This window comes from Hordeum vulgare, chromosome 6H (genome assembly GCF_904849725.1).
Source record: "Hordeum vulgare subsp. vulgare chromosome 6H, MorexV3_pseudomolecules_assembly, whole genome shotgun sequence".
Classification (NCBI taxonomy): Eukaryota; Viridiplantae; Streptophyta; class Magnoliopsida; order Poales; family Poaceae; genus Hordeum; species Hordeum vulgare.
The window spans coordinates 188,384,223-188,401,066 of record NC_058523.1 but is presented as its reverse complement, the minus strand read 5'-3'; the positions used below and the strand labels follow the sequence as shown (position 1 = coordinate 188,401,066).

The 16,844-nt window shown below is 51.0% G+C and overlaps 1 protein-coding gene and 1 long non-coding RNA gene across 6 annotated transcripts in view; one reads left to right on the top strand and one right to left on the bottom strand.

Annotated features, from left to right (window-relative positions):
* The window catches only part of LOC123404262, a 3,957-nt gene extending 224 nt beyond the window's left edge, over positions 1 to 3,733 (bottom strand). The window contains exons 1-2 of the long non-coding RNA XR_006611706.1: positions 2,802 to 3,733; positions 66 to 383 (exon numbers count right to left, since the gene is read on the bottom strand). This is a non-coding gene — a long non-coding RNA (uncharacterized LOC123404262). The remainder of the gene's footprint in view (positions 1 to 65; positions 384 to 2,801) is intronic.
* Positions 1 to 16,844, top strand: part of LOC123404260 — a 27,546-nt gene extending 10,702 nt beyond the window's left edge. The window contains exons 3-17 of one of the 5 annotated variants that reach the window (XM_045098183.1): positions 12,761 to 12,877; positions 12,961 to 13,047; positions 13,134 to 13,227; positions 13,316 to 13,372; positions 13,441 to 13,532; positions 13,606 to 13,692; positions 14,379 to 14,480; positions 14,553 to 14,642; positions 14,723 to 14,803; positions 15,473 to 15,553; positions 15,624 to 15,719; positions 15,796 to 15,852; positions 15,921 to 15,965; positions 16,117 to 16,182; positions 16,576 to 16,844. In XM_045098183.1, the coding sequence (XP_044954118.1) occupies positions 13,470 to 13,532; positions 13,606 to 13,692; positions 14,379 to 14,480; positions 14,553 to 14,642; positions 14,723 to 14,803; positions 15,473 to 15,553; positions 15,624 to 15,719; positions 15,796 to 15,852; positions 15,921 to 15,965; positions 16,117 to 16,182; positions 16,576 to 16,608 (801 nt within the window). In that variant the 5' untranslated portion in view covers positions 12,761 to 12,877; positions 12,961 to 13,047; positions 13,134 to 13,227; positions 13,316 to 13,372; positions 13,441 to 13,469 and the 3' untranslated portion in view covers positions 16,609 to 16,844. Of the gene's footprint in view, positions 1 to 12,760; positions 12,878 to 12,960; positions 13,048 to 13,133; positions 13,228 to 13,315; positions 13,373 to 13,440; positions 13,533 to 13,605; positions 13,693 to 14,378; positions 14,481 to 14,552; positions 14,643 to 14,722; positions 14,804 to 15,472; positions 15,554 to 15,623; positions 15,720 to 15,795; positions 15,966 to 16,116; positions 16,183 to 16,575 lie in introns of those variants that run through there. The other 4 variants (XM_045098181.1, XM_045098182.1, XM_045098180.1 and 1 more) reach the window with 4 other exon arrangements.

Sequence of the window (16,844 nt, the reverse complement as noted above, 5' to 3'; positions counted from 1 at the left end):
ATTTCAAAATCGTTGCAACATTCAAACATGCTCCAATCATACACATGCAAGTAAAACAGGATGACCTGCGGTCGTCAGCCGCCGAAGAAGCGCTGTGGCTCAGCACGGCGGTCCGGCTTTGCAACAGTAGCATCCGCCTTGCAGCGTCCCATCATGACTTGCAGCACCGGAGGCGCCAGCCAGTCTTTGCAGCGGCGGGGCCCCTGGCTTGCAGTAGTGGTGGTGTCCTGCCTTGTAGCATCGCGTCCTGATTTGCAGCAGCGGCGGGGGTCCCGGCTTGTAGTAGTGGCGGTGTCCCCGGTTGCAGCAATGGTGGGGTGTCCGGCAGCTCTGACCAGCCTTTATAGCAGCGGCTGCTGGCCTGGCAACGACGCGCTCCTATCCTGCAGTACATAACGCACCATTGCAGCAGACACTACACGAGTCATCACAAGGTGCCACTTGTGTATTTGTAGCCAAACACACATGTGCATGCAGCATGTCAAGAAAACATTTGCAGCATCGAAAAATTGCAATATCCTAAACTTCATTTTTAGCAACAGCCCTGCCGGACCCTCATTCCCACTGGATCTGGCCACCCCTGGACCCATTCTCCATCGTCCATGTTCCTCATGTTATTCCATCTTTCCTCATGCTCGATGACACAACACGAGCTCTACCCTCCCGATGATGCATATCCATGGCAGTGCATCTTGTGGCTTCATTTGGGGGTGGAGAAGAGAGATTGGCGACAGGGCTGGGAAAAGGCAGCGATGATGACATGCTTGTACGCAGGGGGCACATCGTTGATGGGCAGTAGCGGTGGCAGCTATGATGTGGCTGCAGGCACTGGCACATCAAGGCAGCAGAGTAGCAACAAAGTGCGGAGCAGCGCGTGGAGCGTGATGCATGCGGGGGGACAAAAGAGAGATGTACAACGGAAGCAAGCGGGCGTGTACGCGGGGGAAGAAGCAGAGTGGACAGGCTTGTATGTGGGTGCAGACGAGGGCGCGGTGGGAAGGCCTTCCATCGGTTGGTTGAAACAAAGTGTTGCCCTTCCTTATTTCATTCATCCTTTTGGCTTTTCATTTCTGTCTTTTGGTGTACCACCTGTGCATGGCGAGTACTTCGACGAATTGTTCAGTGGAGAGAATGGGAAATCTGCCATCGAGCCGAGTGACATTTTGATAAACCAAGTTCTGTGCGAGGAAGAGTTCTGTGTAGGGTTGAGCCGGCAAAAGTAGGGGCCCTGTCCAAACTCTACAATGAGGCCTACCTCACTAGAAAAATGCATGTCCTCTTTGTTGCTTAACAATATTTTTTTTTTAGAAAAGCAGGATGACCCCGGCCTCTGCATCAGGGAGATGCATGCGGCCATATTATTGATTATTCTCGAGGACCTTACAAAGCAGTACAACAATATGTTTGAATCCGCCATCTTGGCAAATCTGCCGCTACTCCTATCCATATGATGAAGGGGTGCAAGCTGGACCAAATACCCAGACCTCTCACCTAAGCCTAACATCTAAAGCCGGAGACCCTGACCGAGCCACATACTGGGTCCGGGGCACAAACCGGTCCGACGCACTCACAAGTGTCGTCGCCGCCATCTTCCGCTAGTCCATCTTCAGATCAGATGGAGGTACCAGCTTTGGCAGGTGCCTCCGCCATCGACGTCACCATGATGCCAAACGACGACCTCCACCTACTCGAGTCCATCTCCAAGCAACGGATGGAGATCCATGCTAGGATAGGGCCGCACCACCGCCGTCGCCCACCACCCACAAGCGCCACCCAGCCCCAAGGTTCCCAAAGTGGCACCTTCAAGAAGGGAACGGCGCCGTGAGCGTCGCCGCCGCTCAACAAAGTTAAGGCTTTTGCCCGGGAGACCTAGGGGAAGGGTAAGTGAGGGGATCCGTCCATACCGACGCCTCCAAGGAGGGGAACGGCGCCCTCAGGCGTCGCCGTCGACGTGGCCGGCCATGGCCGACCAGGGATTTCGCCCGAACTAGATCCCCGCCACTAGCAGCGCCTCCTGTGCAAAACCGGTGACCCAACGAAGCGCGGCCCGACCAGGCTGGCCCGTACGCCGAACATGGGAGGAGGGGAGGCGCCAGATCGCGCGCACCGGCCACCGTAAAAGCCGCCACCGGACGCCAACGACCACCGGATCCCGCCGCCCGCGCGGCCGAGACGCCAGATCCACCGCCCGCACGGTTGCTAGCCTGTCGTGCCTCGCCAATGAAGCCGCCGCTCCAGATCCGGGGCTCCCCACACAGAGGCAGGGCAGCCTAGGCCCCGCCGCCACCATCCTTGGCGCCCCGGGCTTGCCCGGCGGTTGCCTCAGGCGGCGGCGAGGAAGGGAGGGGGAGGGGGAGGCGGCTAGGGTTGGGAGTGCTGGATGAAAGATAGTCCCGGCCTTTGCATGTCCGTACATATAGAGCAAGTCAAAGGAAATATGTTTTGTAAAGATGTCGCTTAGCTAAAGGCTTAACGTATGCAGTAGTCTTTCATCTTCTATAAGAAACCACTACATTCCTTTCAATTGCGTGGAAGAAAATCAACTAGTGTTATGGGCTAACTAGTGTAGAGTTAAATCAACTAGTACGTCCGGTAACATTCAAATAAGATGGGCACAATGTGCAAAAGAAATCGACGAACTGTAGTTTCTATCGGAGAATATGGAAAGAGACTAAAATCGATGGACTTGTGAAAAATTGATATGGTAATAACACATCTGAATTAGATGGGCAGGATGTGCAAAGGAAATTGGCAGATTTGCGAAGGTTTGATACAGAATTAATGATGTGGGTTGACATTACCATTGATTTGACTTTCCGGAAGACCACCGACATCAGCGAACAAGAAGTAGCACCGGTATCTTGTGGCGGTGCCCCTGTGATCTTGTGGCGGTGGTCTATGTGATCTGCAAGGTCAACAGGAACCGGGCTTCGACGAACCGATGGAACGACGACTCTGGCAGGGTGGGGGATCGATTGGCGATCGCGATAGCCCATAGTGCCTGGACGAAGATGAACATCTGGTGATTGGCAAACTGATGAAGAGGTGATGCGGCACTGGTTCAAATTGTTGTCCATGCGCAGTTTGCGTGATTGAGTGAATGACCGCACAAGCCTAGATGTAGCCGCACAAACCCAGCTCTGTAGAGCAGGTCCAACACTTCTAGCGGTCTAGGCATATGGCTGAAGTGTGCTTGGGAAAAACAGGAGCCCCCAAATTGGAGGCTTGTGCGGTCGCACGGGTTGCACGCCCCTAGGCGTGGGCTTGGTTCTTTGTGACGAAGAGTATGAGGTTAAAGATGCTTTAAAAAGGATGAAAGGAGGCAATGCTATGGGCCTTGACCGTCTTGATTGTATCTCCATTGAGGTGTGGAGATGCCTTGGAGACATTCCTATGGTATGGCTAACTAAGCTTTTCAACCTTATTTTTCGGTCAAACAAGACGCCCGGAGAATGGATGTGGAGTATTAGTATCAATCTTAAAGAACAAGGGTCAAGGGGGATGTTCAAAATTGTACTAATTACCGTAAAATTAAGTTGATGAACCATCAATGAAGCTACATGAGAGTCATTGAGCACGGATTAAGAAGAATGACATGCATGCTTGAAAATCAGTTTGGTTTCATGCCTGGGAGGTCGGCCATGGAAGCTATTTTCTTGGTACGACATTGAACAAACGGACCTGCATATGGTGTTCATTGACTTGGTACAATAAGATATCGTGGAATGTCATGTGGTGGGCCTTGGAGAAACAAAAAGTCCTAACAAAGAACATTACCCTCATCAAGGACTTGTACAATGATGTTGTGACAAGTGATGGCGACACCGATGACTTTTGAATTAAAATAGGACTCCATCAAGGGTCAGCCTTGAGCCCTTATCTTTTTCTTTGGTGATTGATGACTCTGGATATTAGCTTTGACCTAAGTCAAACTTCATAAAGATTGTCCGAGTTTATATTTTTTTTTCTAAATTTTCATAATATAAATATCTATAGTATGAAAATATATTGAATGATGATTCTAATGGTATTGTGGATGTTGATATTTTTTTTGTATAAACTTCGTCAAAATTTAGAAAGTTTGACTTGAGACAAAGCTAATATGCGAAGTAAATAATAACGGAGGGAGTACAAGGAGACATCCCATGGTTTATGCTCTTTGCGGATGATGTGGTGCTAATCGACGATAGTCGGATGGTGATTAATAGAAAGTAGTTGTGGAGACAAACTTTGGAATCAGAAGGTTTTAGGCTTATAGTAGAACTAAAACTAAGCACATGAGGTGCAATTTCAGTACTACTAGTGGTAGGATTGCGTAGCCTACCAGGCCGATCTCGTAGACGGTAGGGATGGGGGGAGGGCTGGCGAGGCGGAGGTGGTGGTCGGCGGTGCTGGGGCGCCGTGGTTGGAGCGGGTCGGGAGATCGGGAGCTAGGGTTTTGAGGCGTCGGCTCCTAGTTGGAGCCGATTAGAATAATGATCTTGCCTAATCTCAAAAGGTGCTGATTGCATGACTAGATATAAGTTCCTTAGGCTATAATAAACTGGGCTAAGCCCCTAATACTATTTAAGATAACTGGGCCAGATTGGCTAACTGGGCCTACGTCGGCTATAATGTAAACCGATCATAACATCTCTCCCCGCCTGCGCAAACAGCTCGTCCTCGAGCTGGAAATCTGGATAATGCTGATGGAACTCCTCCAGGTTCTCCCATGTAGCATCCTCCTCTGGAAGCCCGTGCCACTAGACCAGCAAGCGCCAGACACCACGGCTTTGCTGGGCCTTCAATACCTTGTCTGGAGCAGGAAGGAAACGGCCGCCGGAGGTGGGCGGAAGAGCCGGTGTAGCCGTCGGTGGCTCCCCACGCAAAGGCTTCAACAAGTCGACATGGAAGACATCATGGAGACGTGCACTAGGAGGAAGCTGTAGGCGGCAGGCAACGCCGCCAATGCGTTCCAATACCTAAAAGGGCCCCGCATAGCGAGGTCCCAGCTTGCGCTTGGCGCGGGGGTCAAGTGACTGCGTAGTACGGTGAAGAAGCCGCAACCACACCCAATCCCCGACGGCGAACTCCGCCTCGCGATGACGAGCGTCGTAGTATTTCTTGGATAGCTGCTGGGCCTGAAGAAGACGCTGCCGCACCTCAGCAAGGATGACATCGCGGTCGCGAAGAAGTGCGCCTGCTGCCTCGGTCCGCGCGGCCCCTGATTGGAGAGGCAGGATGGCCGGAGGAGGTCGGCCATAAACCACCTCAAAGGGGGTGGCTCGTAGGGCGGAGTGGTAAGAAGTGTTGTAGCAGTACTCCGCCCACGAAAGCTACTCCACCCAGGCTCGGTGTCGATCACCGGTGATGCAGCGCGGGTACATAGCAATTACCTTGTTGACAACCTCTGATTGGCCGTCAGTTTGGGGATGAAACGCCGTGCTTAAGTGCAACTTGACGCCTGCCAATTTGAAAAGGTCCCTCCACACATGGCCAGTGAACACCGGGTCACGATCACTGACGATCGAAGAGGGAAACCTGTGTAGGCGGACGATCCCGTCGAAGAAGGCGCGTGCGACGGAAGTGGCTGTGTAGGGATGGCCCGGCGCGATGAAGTGTGCGTACTTGGAGAACCGGTGCACCACCATGAGAATGATAGACTTGCCGCCCACCTAGGGAAGGCCCTCAATAAAATCCATGGATATGTCAGCCCAGACCTGGGAGGGCACCTCAAGAGGCTGAAGAAGACAGGCTGGCTGCAAGGTCTCAGTCTTGTTGCGCTGGCAGGTGACACAAGAACGCACCCAATCGCGCACCAACGCGCGGTCCCCCGGAAGATAGAAGTCGGCGCGAAGGCGATGGAGTGTTTTCTGCACCCCTTCGTGGTCGGCTGAGTGCGCCAACAGAATCGCCTGGTGACGGAGATCGTCGTGATCGGGAACAAAGATGCGCCAACCGTGGAGAAGTAACCCATCATCGAGGCGCCACGGCGCCTGCAAGTCGCCCTCCTCAAGCCGCTTCGTAAGAAGCTGAGCATCAGCGGCCGTGGCAGTGGCACGGCCAATGTCGTCGATGAAGACGAACGAGGGCCTGGAGCAAATACAAAGGGCTGTGCCCTTGGTGTCGGAGGCGTCGTCATCAACGTCACGGTGTGACAAGGCGTCGACCACAATGTCGAGGCGTCTTGGCTAGTACTCGATGAAGTCATAGACGAACAACTTGCTGATCCATTGGTGCTGCAGAATCGTGGACAAGCGCTGATCCAACAAAAAATTCAGGTTGTAATGGTCAGTGTGAATCAAGAAATGTCGCCCCTAGAGATAAGGCCGCCAGTGTCGCACTGCCCAACCCGATAAGCTCCCGCTCGTAAGCCGCGGGCTTATGGTAACGAGCAGCGAATGGCCGGCTGAAGAAAGCGAGTGGTCCCGTGCCCTGGTGAAGAACAACGCCGAAACCGATGCCGGGCGCATCGTAGTCCACCATGAACTGTTGCTCGAAGTCTGGCATCTGGAGGACCGGAGCAGTAGTAAGCGCCTCCTTCAATGACCGGAAGGCAGTAGCTGCCTTCGTCCCAGGAGAAGGCGTCGCGGCGGAGCAGTCGTGTGAGCGACGCAGCTAGATGGCCAAACTCCCGGATAAACCTTCGGTAGTAGCCGACCAGACCCAAGATGCCGTGGAGGGCCCGTGGCGGGTGCGGTGTTGGCCAAGATGCCACCGCCGCGATTTTGTTGGCATCCATGGCGACTCCCTCAGCTGAGATGACGTGGCCGAGATATGCGACCGATGTCGTGCCAAATGAGCACTTCGGGGGCTTAAGGTGGAGTTGATGCGCCTGAAGCTCGTTGAAGATGATGGCGACGTGCTGCAGGTGCTCGCCCAAGAGGAGCTATAGATGAGAATATCATCAAAGAAAACGAGCACAAACCGTCGCAAGTAGGGCCTGAGGACATCGTTCATCAAGGCCTGGAATGTCGCCTGTGCATTGGAGAGGCCGAAAGGCATCACCAAAAACTCAAAGTGGCCATGATGAGTGCGAAACGCCGTCTTCGCGATGTCGTCCGGGTGCATCCGAACCTGATGATAACCCGAGCGCAAGTTGAGCTTAGTGAAGAAGCGGGCCCCGTGAAGCTCGTCCAATAGCTCCTCCACGACCGGTATGGGAAACTTGTCCTTAGACGTTACATCGTTGAGAGGACGGTAGTCGATGCAAAAGCGCGAGGAGCCGCCGGGCTTGCGAACGAGGAGCACCGGGGCCGAGAACGGCGACGTGGAGATCCGGATGATGCCCAAGGCGAGCATGAGTGCGCACCGTCGTTCCAGCTCATCCTTTTGCAGCCGTGGGTAGCGATAGGGCCGGACGGCGATAGGGGCTGTACCTGGAAGAAGGTGAATGCGATGGTCGTAGACGCGGGCGGGCGGGAGTCCCTGGGGCTCGTCAAAGAGATCGTTGTGCTGTTGCAGGAGATTGGCCAACAGGGGCGGCTTTGAATCAGCGGTGGCTGTCGACAACTGTGGTGGAGCTGTTGCCGCCGTTGCGTCGCCCGCACCCTGCCACTGCACCTTGCGGCCTTGGCGTCAACACGTCATGGTCAGGGCGTCGAAGTCCCACAAGATGGGACCAAGAGTCTGCAGAAAATCCACACCGATGATGAAGTCGAAGCAGCCCAAGTCAATGCCCACGCAAGTAATGGCGAAGTGCTCGTCGCCAATGGTAATGGGAACCTGCCGTGCAATCCCGTGGCAGCGAAGGCGGTCACTGTTGGCCACGATAACCCATAGCTGCTCTCCGCCGGTTGGTTGAAGGGCCATTCGCCGCATGGTAGACTCGGGCATGAAGTTGTGTGTAGAGCCCATGTTGATGAGAGCTAAGAGGCGCTCCCCATTAACTGTTACTGGCATCATCATCGTCTGTTTTGCCCGGATGCCGGCGAGGGCATGTAGGGAGACCACGAGGGCGGTTGCATCAGGCGGTTCCATCTCCTCAGCCAGCTCTGGAGATGCGGTATCCTCCTCGACGTAGTCTGCTGTCTCCAGGTAGAAAAGACGCGGGCACATGTGGCCCGACACGTAGGGTTCGTCACAGTTGAAGCAGAGTCCCTGGCGGCGACGCTCGAGCTGCTTGGCTGGGGTGAGCCCGCGAAACGGACGAGTCGCGGCCGGGGTGGAGGACCCTGTCGCTGGCTGGGTCGGTCGGCTGGGCGCGGCGGTGGCTGTCCGAGGTGGAAGGCGAGGAGCCTGAGCCGGAAACACCTGCTGCATGGAGATGAAGCGTTGCTCGAACGCGCTGGCGTAGTACATAGCCGTCTGGAGGTTCTGTGGTCCGCGCATCTCGACGTCCACGTGGATGTGGTCGGGGAGTCCGCCGATGAAGAGTTGGCCCGTTGGAGGGCCGAGACGCCTGATGCGTGGCAGGCCAGCGCCTGGAAGCGCTCGGCGAAATCCTGCACCGAGGAGCGGAACGGCAGTCGGTCGAGTTCTGCCAGCCGACTGCCGCGGACGGGCGGCCCGAACCGTAGAAGGCACAGGTCGCGGAAGCGGTCCCATGGCGGCATCCCGCCCTCGTCCTGCTCGAGGGAGTAATACCGCATCTGTGTCGCACCCCAGAGATGGTACGAGGCGATCCAGGTGCGGTTGGACGCGAGCGTCCGTTGCCCCCGGAAGAACTGGTCGCACTGGTTGAGCCAGTTTAGGGGGTCGCCGGTGCTGTCGTAGGTGGCGAACTCCATCTTGGAGAAACGCGGCGGTTGTTGGCCATAGCCAACGACCAGAGGTTGCTCTGCGTAGCGAAGCACTGTTGCTGACGGGGCTGGAAGGGCGGGCTGCAGTGTCCCGCCATGGAACAATGGCCCGTCCACGCTGCGGTAGGGGTCCCCAGTCCCCGAGGAGACCGAGAGGGCCCCGGCCGGCTGCACCGCAGCTGGTGGTGGGAACGAGGGCTGACTCGGCCCGGCCGTGTAGATCGGCTCGCTCAGCCAAGCCGGCAGCGGAGATGGAGATTGCGGAAACCGCACCGCCTGGATGGGGCGCCCGGCAAGGGCGGTGGCCCGCTGGATGGCGAGGCGGAACTCTGGTGCGGCGCGGCCGAGGGCAGCGGGGGCGGCGCGATGGTGGGGAAGAATGCCGCCGTGTGCGGTTGCGCGTACGGCACTGCGAGCAGCGCGCGGATACCCTTGACTGTGTGGCCGAGCTCCAGGAGCGCAGAAGTCATCTCCGCGGGGTAGAGGACGAGGCTGGCCGTGTTCGGTGTGGCCACGACGGTCGCGGCAGGCGGCTCGGAGAGGACCAGCGCGACGGCCGAGGAGGCCAGCGACAGGAAGGCCGGCGGCAGAGAGGCGGTCGCTGGCGGAAGGCTGGGGGTGGGCGATGGAGTCGACATGATTGAGCCGGGATAATCTGATACCAAATTGGTAGGATTGCGTAGCCTACTAAGCCGATCCCGTAGACGGTAGGGATGAGGGGAGGGCTGGTGAGGCGGAGGTGGTGGTCGGCGGCGCTAGGGCGCCGTGGCTGGAGCGGGTCGAGAGATCGGGAGCTAGGGTTTTGGGGCGCTGGCTCCTAGTTGGAGCCGATCAGAATAATGATCTTGCTTAATCTCAAAAGGTGCTGATTATATGACTAATATAAGTTCCCTAGGCTATAATTAATTGGGCTAAGCCCCTAATACTATTTAAGATAACTGGGCCAGATTGGCTAACTGGGCCTACGCCGGCTATAACGTAAACCGGTCATAACAACTAGGCACGAGGAGGTTAGCCTATATGTGCAGGTGGTACCTTAGAAGGACACCTTTCAATATTTGGGGTCAATTCTCCAGAAGGATATGGGATGGTCATATCGATGAAGATGTGAGGCATTGAATCAAAGCCGGATGGTGAAGTGGCACCAAGCTTCTGGCGTCCTCTGTGAGAAGAGAGTGCTACAAAAGTTAAAATGCAGGTTCTATAGGACGGTGATTTGACCTGCGATATTGTATGGTGCAAAATGTTGGCCAACTAAAAGGTGACATGTCCAACAATTTGGTGTAGCTGAGATAAGCATGCTGAGATGGATATGTGGCCACACTAGAAAGGATTGCGGGTCCGAAATGATGATATACGTGATAGAGTTGGGTAACATGAAATGAAGAGAAGTTGGGGTAACACGAACGAACTGAAGGGAAGCTGGTCCAACATCGTCTGCGATGGTTTGGGCATATACAAGGCATGCCTCTAGAAGAGCTGGCGCATAGCGGAAGGATAAAGTGTGCTAATAATGTCAATAGAGGTTGGAGTAGACCAAACTTGACATGGGAGGGGTTCGTAAAGAGAGACGTAAAGGACCAAAATATCAACAAAGAACTAGACATGGACAGAGGTGCGTGGAAGTTGGCTATCCATGTGCCACAACCATGACTAGGTTTCTAGATCTTAGGCCAACTCCAACGCGCTGCCGTAACGGATTGTCATTGTGTCTGGTTTGCGTCGGCAAAGCGGACGACCGTGTCTGGTTTTGGTTGTCTGCCCGTTGGTGTGCCCAACTGGTCGCCGCATCTCAAACATTTGTCTGGCTTGGACTTATTATTTTATGAAAAGAAGGCATTGCAAAAACAATTTACAACGATATATATTACAATAAACTTAAAAAGTCCACAAAAGCCACGACCGCACATTTAAATTAAACTTGAAACTAAAAAAATGTAAAAGTAGATCAACCCGCCACCGCCATGGCCGTATATGATGTCGCCGACGATGCCGCGACCGTCTTTCGGCGCCGCCGTCCTCGTCGTCCATGGTGAGGTTGACGTAGGGCGGTGGCTGCCAGAGGTGGGTTGGCGGCCCCTCCGGTGCCTGTCCAGTTGGGGCGGGCGGTGCTTGTGGCTGCCATTGCAGGGCAGGAGGTGGTGGTGATCATGCCTGCAGTAGTTGTGGTGGGGGTGGTGACCACGGCAACCACGAGGCCGGTGGCGTTGCCAGCGTTGATGAGGGGCTGCATGGCACAGTGGTTGTTCACGATCACCACTGCCCCACCAAGGCGTGGTTCCAGACTGTGAGGGGAGGCTCATCCTCCACCACCTCCTCCACGTCGAGCTTGGGGACACAGACTTCACCGTCGGCCGACATCGCTATCATCTCATCCATGCCCTCCCACTGCTCCTGCATGCGGTTGTACTCCCTCTCGGAGTCCTCCATCACCACCTGCACCAGCCGCTCCTCTTCGGCGGTCATGGTGGGAGGTGGTGGTGATGGCGAGGACGGAGATGGGGAGGGCGCCGACGTTAGGCCGCGCGCCTGCGCACGACTGCACGGGGCGGGCTCGATATGTGCGCACACGGCTCATGGGGCGGGCTACGAGCATGACTGGCAAAGAATTTTTGCCGGCGCATGTCGTGCTCGTCCTGGAACGCCGAGACGGCAGGAGTAGGCACTTAATCCAGGCTTAGATGCACCCATTGGGGAGGTGGGCACCGGACCACGGAAGCGGGGTGCCGGTCTTCCAGTAGCGCCGACATATCTCCACCTTCACGTATGGCCTGAAGCGTGGCGGGGTCACCGGAGGGGAGATGGAGAAGGTGGGCGGCAAGGTGGAGTGCACCATGACGGCGTTCCCTGACAAAGCGGAGGACGACCCAGCCTCGTGGTCGTGCTTCCCCTTTTTGCCAGGGGTCCACTTCCACATCCCCATGTCGGCGGCCGGCGGGGAGCAAGGAGGGTCGAGCTTGGGGCGGTGCTAGGGTTAGCTGGTCGTGGCGGGTGGGGGCAGGAAGTGTGGATACGGCTCGAAAGTGGACGGGCCGGTCCACGGCTTCGCCATACAAAAGAGGACGTGACCGAGGGCGGCTGGGAGGCTGGCGTGCGGGCCCGTGCATCCGTGTGGATTAAATGGGGCTGGTGGGAAGTGGTTGGGGGGCCGACATGCCGCCCGGAGGCGGACGATGAGCCAAGGCCCGTGTCTGTCGACGCAAATCCGGCCCAAATATGCGCGCGGTTTGGGTCAAAACGGACACTAGACGGACATCATTTGGGTATGCTCTCGTGCGTTGGGCTGCCACATCTGTCCGTTTCGACCCAAACAGACAGAAATGGGCCATCCCGGACCAAATGTGTCCGCACGTCGTAGTTGGCCTTATGGGTTTCAACTCTAGTCTACCCTAACTTGTTTGGGCGTGAAAGGCTTTGGCCTATTGGTCTGAGCCTTCGTTGTCGTTGTTCTATCTATATTGGCACATTGGCCCAGTAATACCTATTAGTAACAGGGTATGGAGCATGGTTTTGATTTTCTGGATTGATTTCTCTCTTCGGCTTCTCATCCGATTGAAGGAGATCAATCCTTTTCCCACCGCACTTTGTAGCTTGTGTGTCACCACTGCAATTTTCTTCTTCCTTCGCTGGGTTGCTGGGACGGCGCTATGTGCTTGTTGTCTTCTTTCAGTGTGCAGGTCTGCGATACCGGTGTTGACTGTCCTCTGGTTCGCTCTTGCCACTGCTTGTGGAGTAGCCACCTTGAGCAACTGGAGCTGCCAGTACTCGTCACAATCATTGCTGTTCTGTCAACTCTATCACCAGCATTGGGTCTTCTGCTACTACATCAGCTGCTAGCGAAGTCGTGTCTGGTTCCGTCAATTTGGATTGTCTTGTTCAAACTTCCCTTTGGGGAATTTGTCATGCATTCTATGAAACTCGATAGTAGAAAAAATCATGTTGTTTCTTGAGTTTTTTTAATAGCATATTGACATCACTTTCTATGTTCTTCTGGGATATTAAGATAGTAACACAATTGTTTTGATTATATATGCGTGCAGTGTGTTTCTCTGAAAAGAGAATGGCTATTTGAGAAATTGAAGATAGAATTCAGATCTAAGTATGGCATGAACAGCTGTGCCCACCCTTATATGTCGACCATCTTTTCTCTGTGGCAAGTAAGCATTTTTTATATACAAATTTCGCTTGTGTATGCGCACATCTATTTTTTGTAACATGTTTTCTTTTGCTGACCCTGAAGAGAAAACGTTCAACAAATGGTATCACAGTCAACAGAAATCAAGGAAAATTTGTTAGCGAACTAATCAAACTCAAGCCTTTCATTAAGGTATTATTCTGGATATTTGTATTTTTTACAAGTTGAAGCACCATAACCCCATATGTCCATAACTTAAATATATTTATTATTTTTAGGCCTCTGATTCTACTTCTGCAATTGTTCATCGCCTCAAAGAATCCAGAGATAGAAGATGAGTGTCCTGCCTTTGCTATATTGTCATCAGTCTGTGTGAGTGTTTTTTTGTGCTTACAAAATTAGTGAGAACTTCGAAATATTCTGCATGAAGATTAGTCAAACCATCTTCGCTGTTTTTCAGTTTCCACGTGATATATTATTTCTCTGGGAACCTGTTTTTCATCCGCTGATACGTGAGGTGACAATTGGAACTTTTAAAGCTTCATCCCTTTTCTGTTATTTGCTGAACTGCTTATCATTGTGCAGCTTGAATAATATTTTTTATTTAGAGCCACATGGACCTACTTTTGAGGATAGTCGATCAATATACCTACGCGAATGAAAGAGAACAGTGCCAGGTATGTCCTTGCATTAATGTTCTGACCTCTTCAATTTTAATGTGATTACAAGTTTTTTTTTTTTGCCTTTCAGCAAGTAGTACCAGATACAAGTGATTTTGAATCACATTTGCAGCCTTATGCAGACGTGTATTTCGAGTCTAAGCTTAAGGAGAAAAAGGTATGTGACTTGGGCATATTCATGGAAGCCCCGACCCCGAGGTGCGATTGTACCTTTTGCTTTTAGCAGCACCACAAGGGTGGGGGATAAAGAGAGACTGGAATGTAGAATTGCAGATTTGTTTGGTTTCTTGCTTGCTTAAATCGAGGATAATACAGCCTTACCAGGAGAGACTTTAATACAAGTAGTCATGTCCTTATTAACTTGGCTAAATTTGTAACTACCAAGTTTAATAATAACAATCTATCTGAAAATGGCCTAAACTCCTCGAGACAACCATCATCTGGAAATGGCCTAAACTCCTCAAGAGATAACTATCTTTAGATGAGCTGATGTGCTGGCTGGTGTACCTCCAAGGACTGTTACACCCCATGAGGAGCTGTTGTTTCCATTTCCTTGGTGGAATGTCCCTTCAAAAAATTTCTAGCAGATAACAGTCTATTGCATGTCAACACCCTATGAAATCCATCTAGAATCTGGTTAAAAGATGGTTTCATATTAATCAACTTCTTCTGTCAACAGAACCATTCTTTATAAGGACTAGTTTGCTCTTTTCTGTCAAACTGATTCAAATCCTGCACCTAGGTCGTTGGTGGTTGCTTCATGCAAACCATAAACCCATGAAAAATAGAAATTTGACCGAGGTGGTCTTCTTGATTTTTTAATGGAACTTGTTTCTTTTTCAGTATTATTTCGCAATCGAGCAAATACACTTGCATAAAAAGTTCGACGGACATTTGGCTTCTGGTGTGCTAGATGGCTGTATGGATGAGTTTAGATCTTCGAAGGTAATTGTCCGCGCCCTAAATGTAGCACAATGCAGTTCTACACATTTTTAAAATTGTACTTATGATTCACAGGATGACTTTGTAAAGGATCTTGTTCAGGACGAGATGGTGAGAATGCAGCTTTCAGATTTGCACCATGAACTCATAAAGTTATCTTTGGAGGTGCTAATTGTTCATTTTACAGCTCATGACTTTTTTACTTTATTTTTAATATTGCATTAACAAGTTGCTCCTCTTTATAGCGGAGAGATGAGCTTGTGAACATCCAGCATCAAGTTATCACATATTCTGAATGTTTAAGAACCCTCATAAAGAATGAGCCGGTATGCAAAATAATATTTCATGCAATTTATGGTGATGTGTTGTTAAAACAACTTTATTTACTATCTTCCCAGCGTCATTTTGGAAGTTAAACCATTTAAATCATGAGTGTTCATCTTCTCTAGGGACCCCCCCCCCCCCCCCCCCCCTCAATTGAAAATCTTGTTCTTTGCTTTAAATTGCTATCTGGTTCGTCATGCTCCCTCCATTCCTAAATATTGGGTGTATTGTTTTTCGCACGGAAATTAATGAACGCACGTGGAGGGAAAATTTCACAAGTGTTGGGTGAGATTACATCGGAATAATTGCCATCAGAAAATAGAGGAGCTTGCCTGATATATGGAAATGTAATCAAATCCCTAAAACAAATATCCAAACGAGTGGTGCTACGCAACATACCTTATATTTTGGATTTTTTCTCAAAAACTATACACCTTATATCAAGAAACGGAGGGAGTATATGGTTATATATCTTACAAATGATGGAAGATCATATACCTTCAATCATGCGTTCATAGTCTGCACCTTCCAGTTTTTGTTGTGATGGTCCACATGTCTGGTGCAAGAGGAGAGGTCTTCACGCACCATCATCACCAGCTCCCCATATAATACGCAGTAGTAAATATTTGTTTTGCTTTGGCATTTTTCTGAATGCATATTAAATATTTCAGCTGAAACGTCAACTCGGGGCTTTGGTGAAGGAGCTTGAAGAAAAAGGCTTTTTCAACACTGCCAATAATTCTGTTGATTGGGTACTTCCTACAATGACAATTTTGTTATTCCATGTTTATCTATCATGCACTAATTGTTTGCTTGCTGCAGGAGAATAAGATCTTTTCAGAACGTGTAGATAAATTCAACAACGAAGTTTTTACTGGGCGTCACCTCCCCAAATACTATGTGATCAGAGGAATTATTGTATGATCTTTAATGACTTATTCTCCTGTATTTCAAGTTGGCACTAATGCTAAGTATGAATTGCAACTAATCTCAGGATTATCGTTCAATCTTGATGCGCAAGGGTAGCTCTCAGCAGGCCGCTTTTAGTGAGGTAGACTATTTCCCCTTTTTGCAGTTCAACATCAATGAACTAGACAGCTTATTGATTGCTTCTATTAGGTTGTTGATGAAGTATGTGACAGGTGGATTGAAAGTTGCGAAGAGGTACAGAATTTTATACTGTTGTACAACATTTCGAGCATTTTAAGTTGTCTCAAACCGCGTAGGATGAGTGGTGGAAGATGGAAAGTTTGCATAACTGAAAAACATTTGTATTTTAGTCTAATCATTGTTTATTGATTGTATGTTTGTCCAGTTCTGGATGGAGACAAGCTATTATGAGCACCTCTTCTATGATATTGTTAGACGACCTCTGGAACAGGTTAGCATCCTAGCCGTCATGAATTGCACAGTTCATATTGCTAGGTGCTGCTTTTTTGTTACTACACTGCAAATATATGATGGTGGCCTGTACATGTTGAAAAAAGAAAGACAAGATATTTTGGTTCAAGGATTACAACTATTGCTTCGTGAGACATTTCTACGATAACCTTGGAATGTTGGTACTGTTAATGTGCTAATTTTGTAATATGTATGTCTAAATACGATTTTATGCATTAGACTTGCAAATGTACCTGATCTTTTTGTTAGGAAAAAATGGCAAGTAAATCTGTGGTCTACATTTCATAGGTCTTGTTGATGCAATACTGTTATTGATGTTTGTAGCTTCGGTAAGATTCTCTTTTTCCATTAATTCATATAGTCACTTCTGCAGGTCTTTACAACAGATACAGTGAGCAGATATTGAGAAAAAGAGGGGTGACATGACTGCCCCCTAAGTGGCAGGCTTAAGATAGGGCTCATCTGTCTTTCTCGAACTTAACATGCATGTACAGCTGACAAGGTCAACTTAAGTTTTACTAGGATTATCTTGAATTGAGTGCATGTATGCCGCGCCACATATCCTCTGTTCTTTCTTGCTTTTGGCCTGCATTTGATGCCATCCTTCAAGTTGAGTCACATCTTCTTTTCTTTGGCGAATAA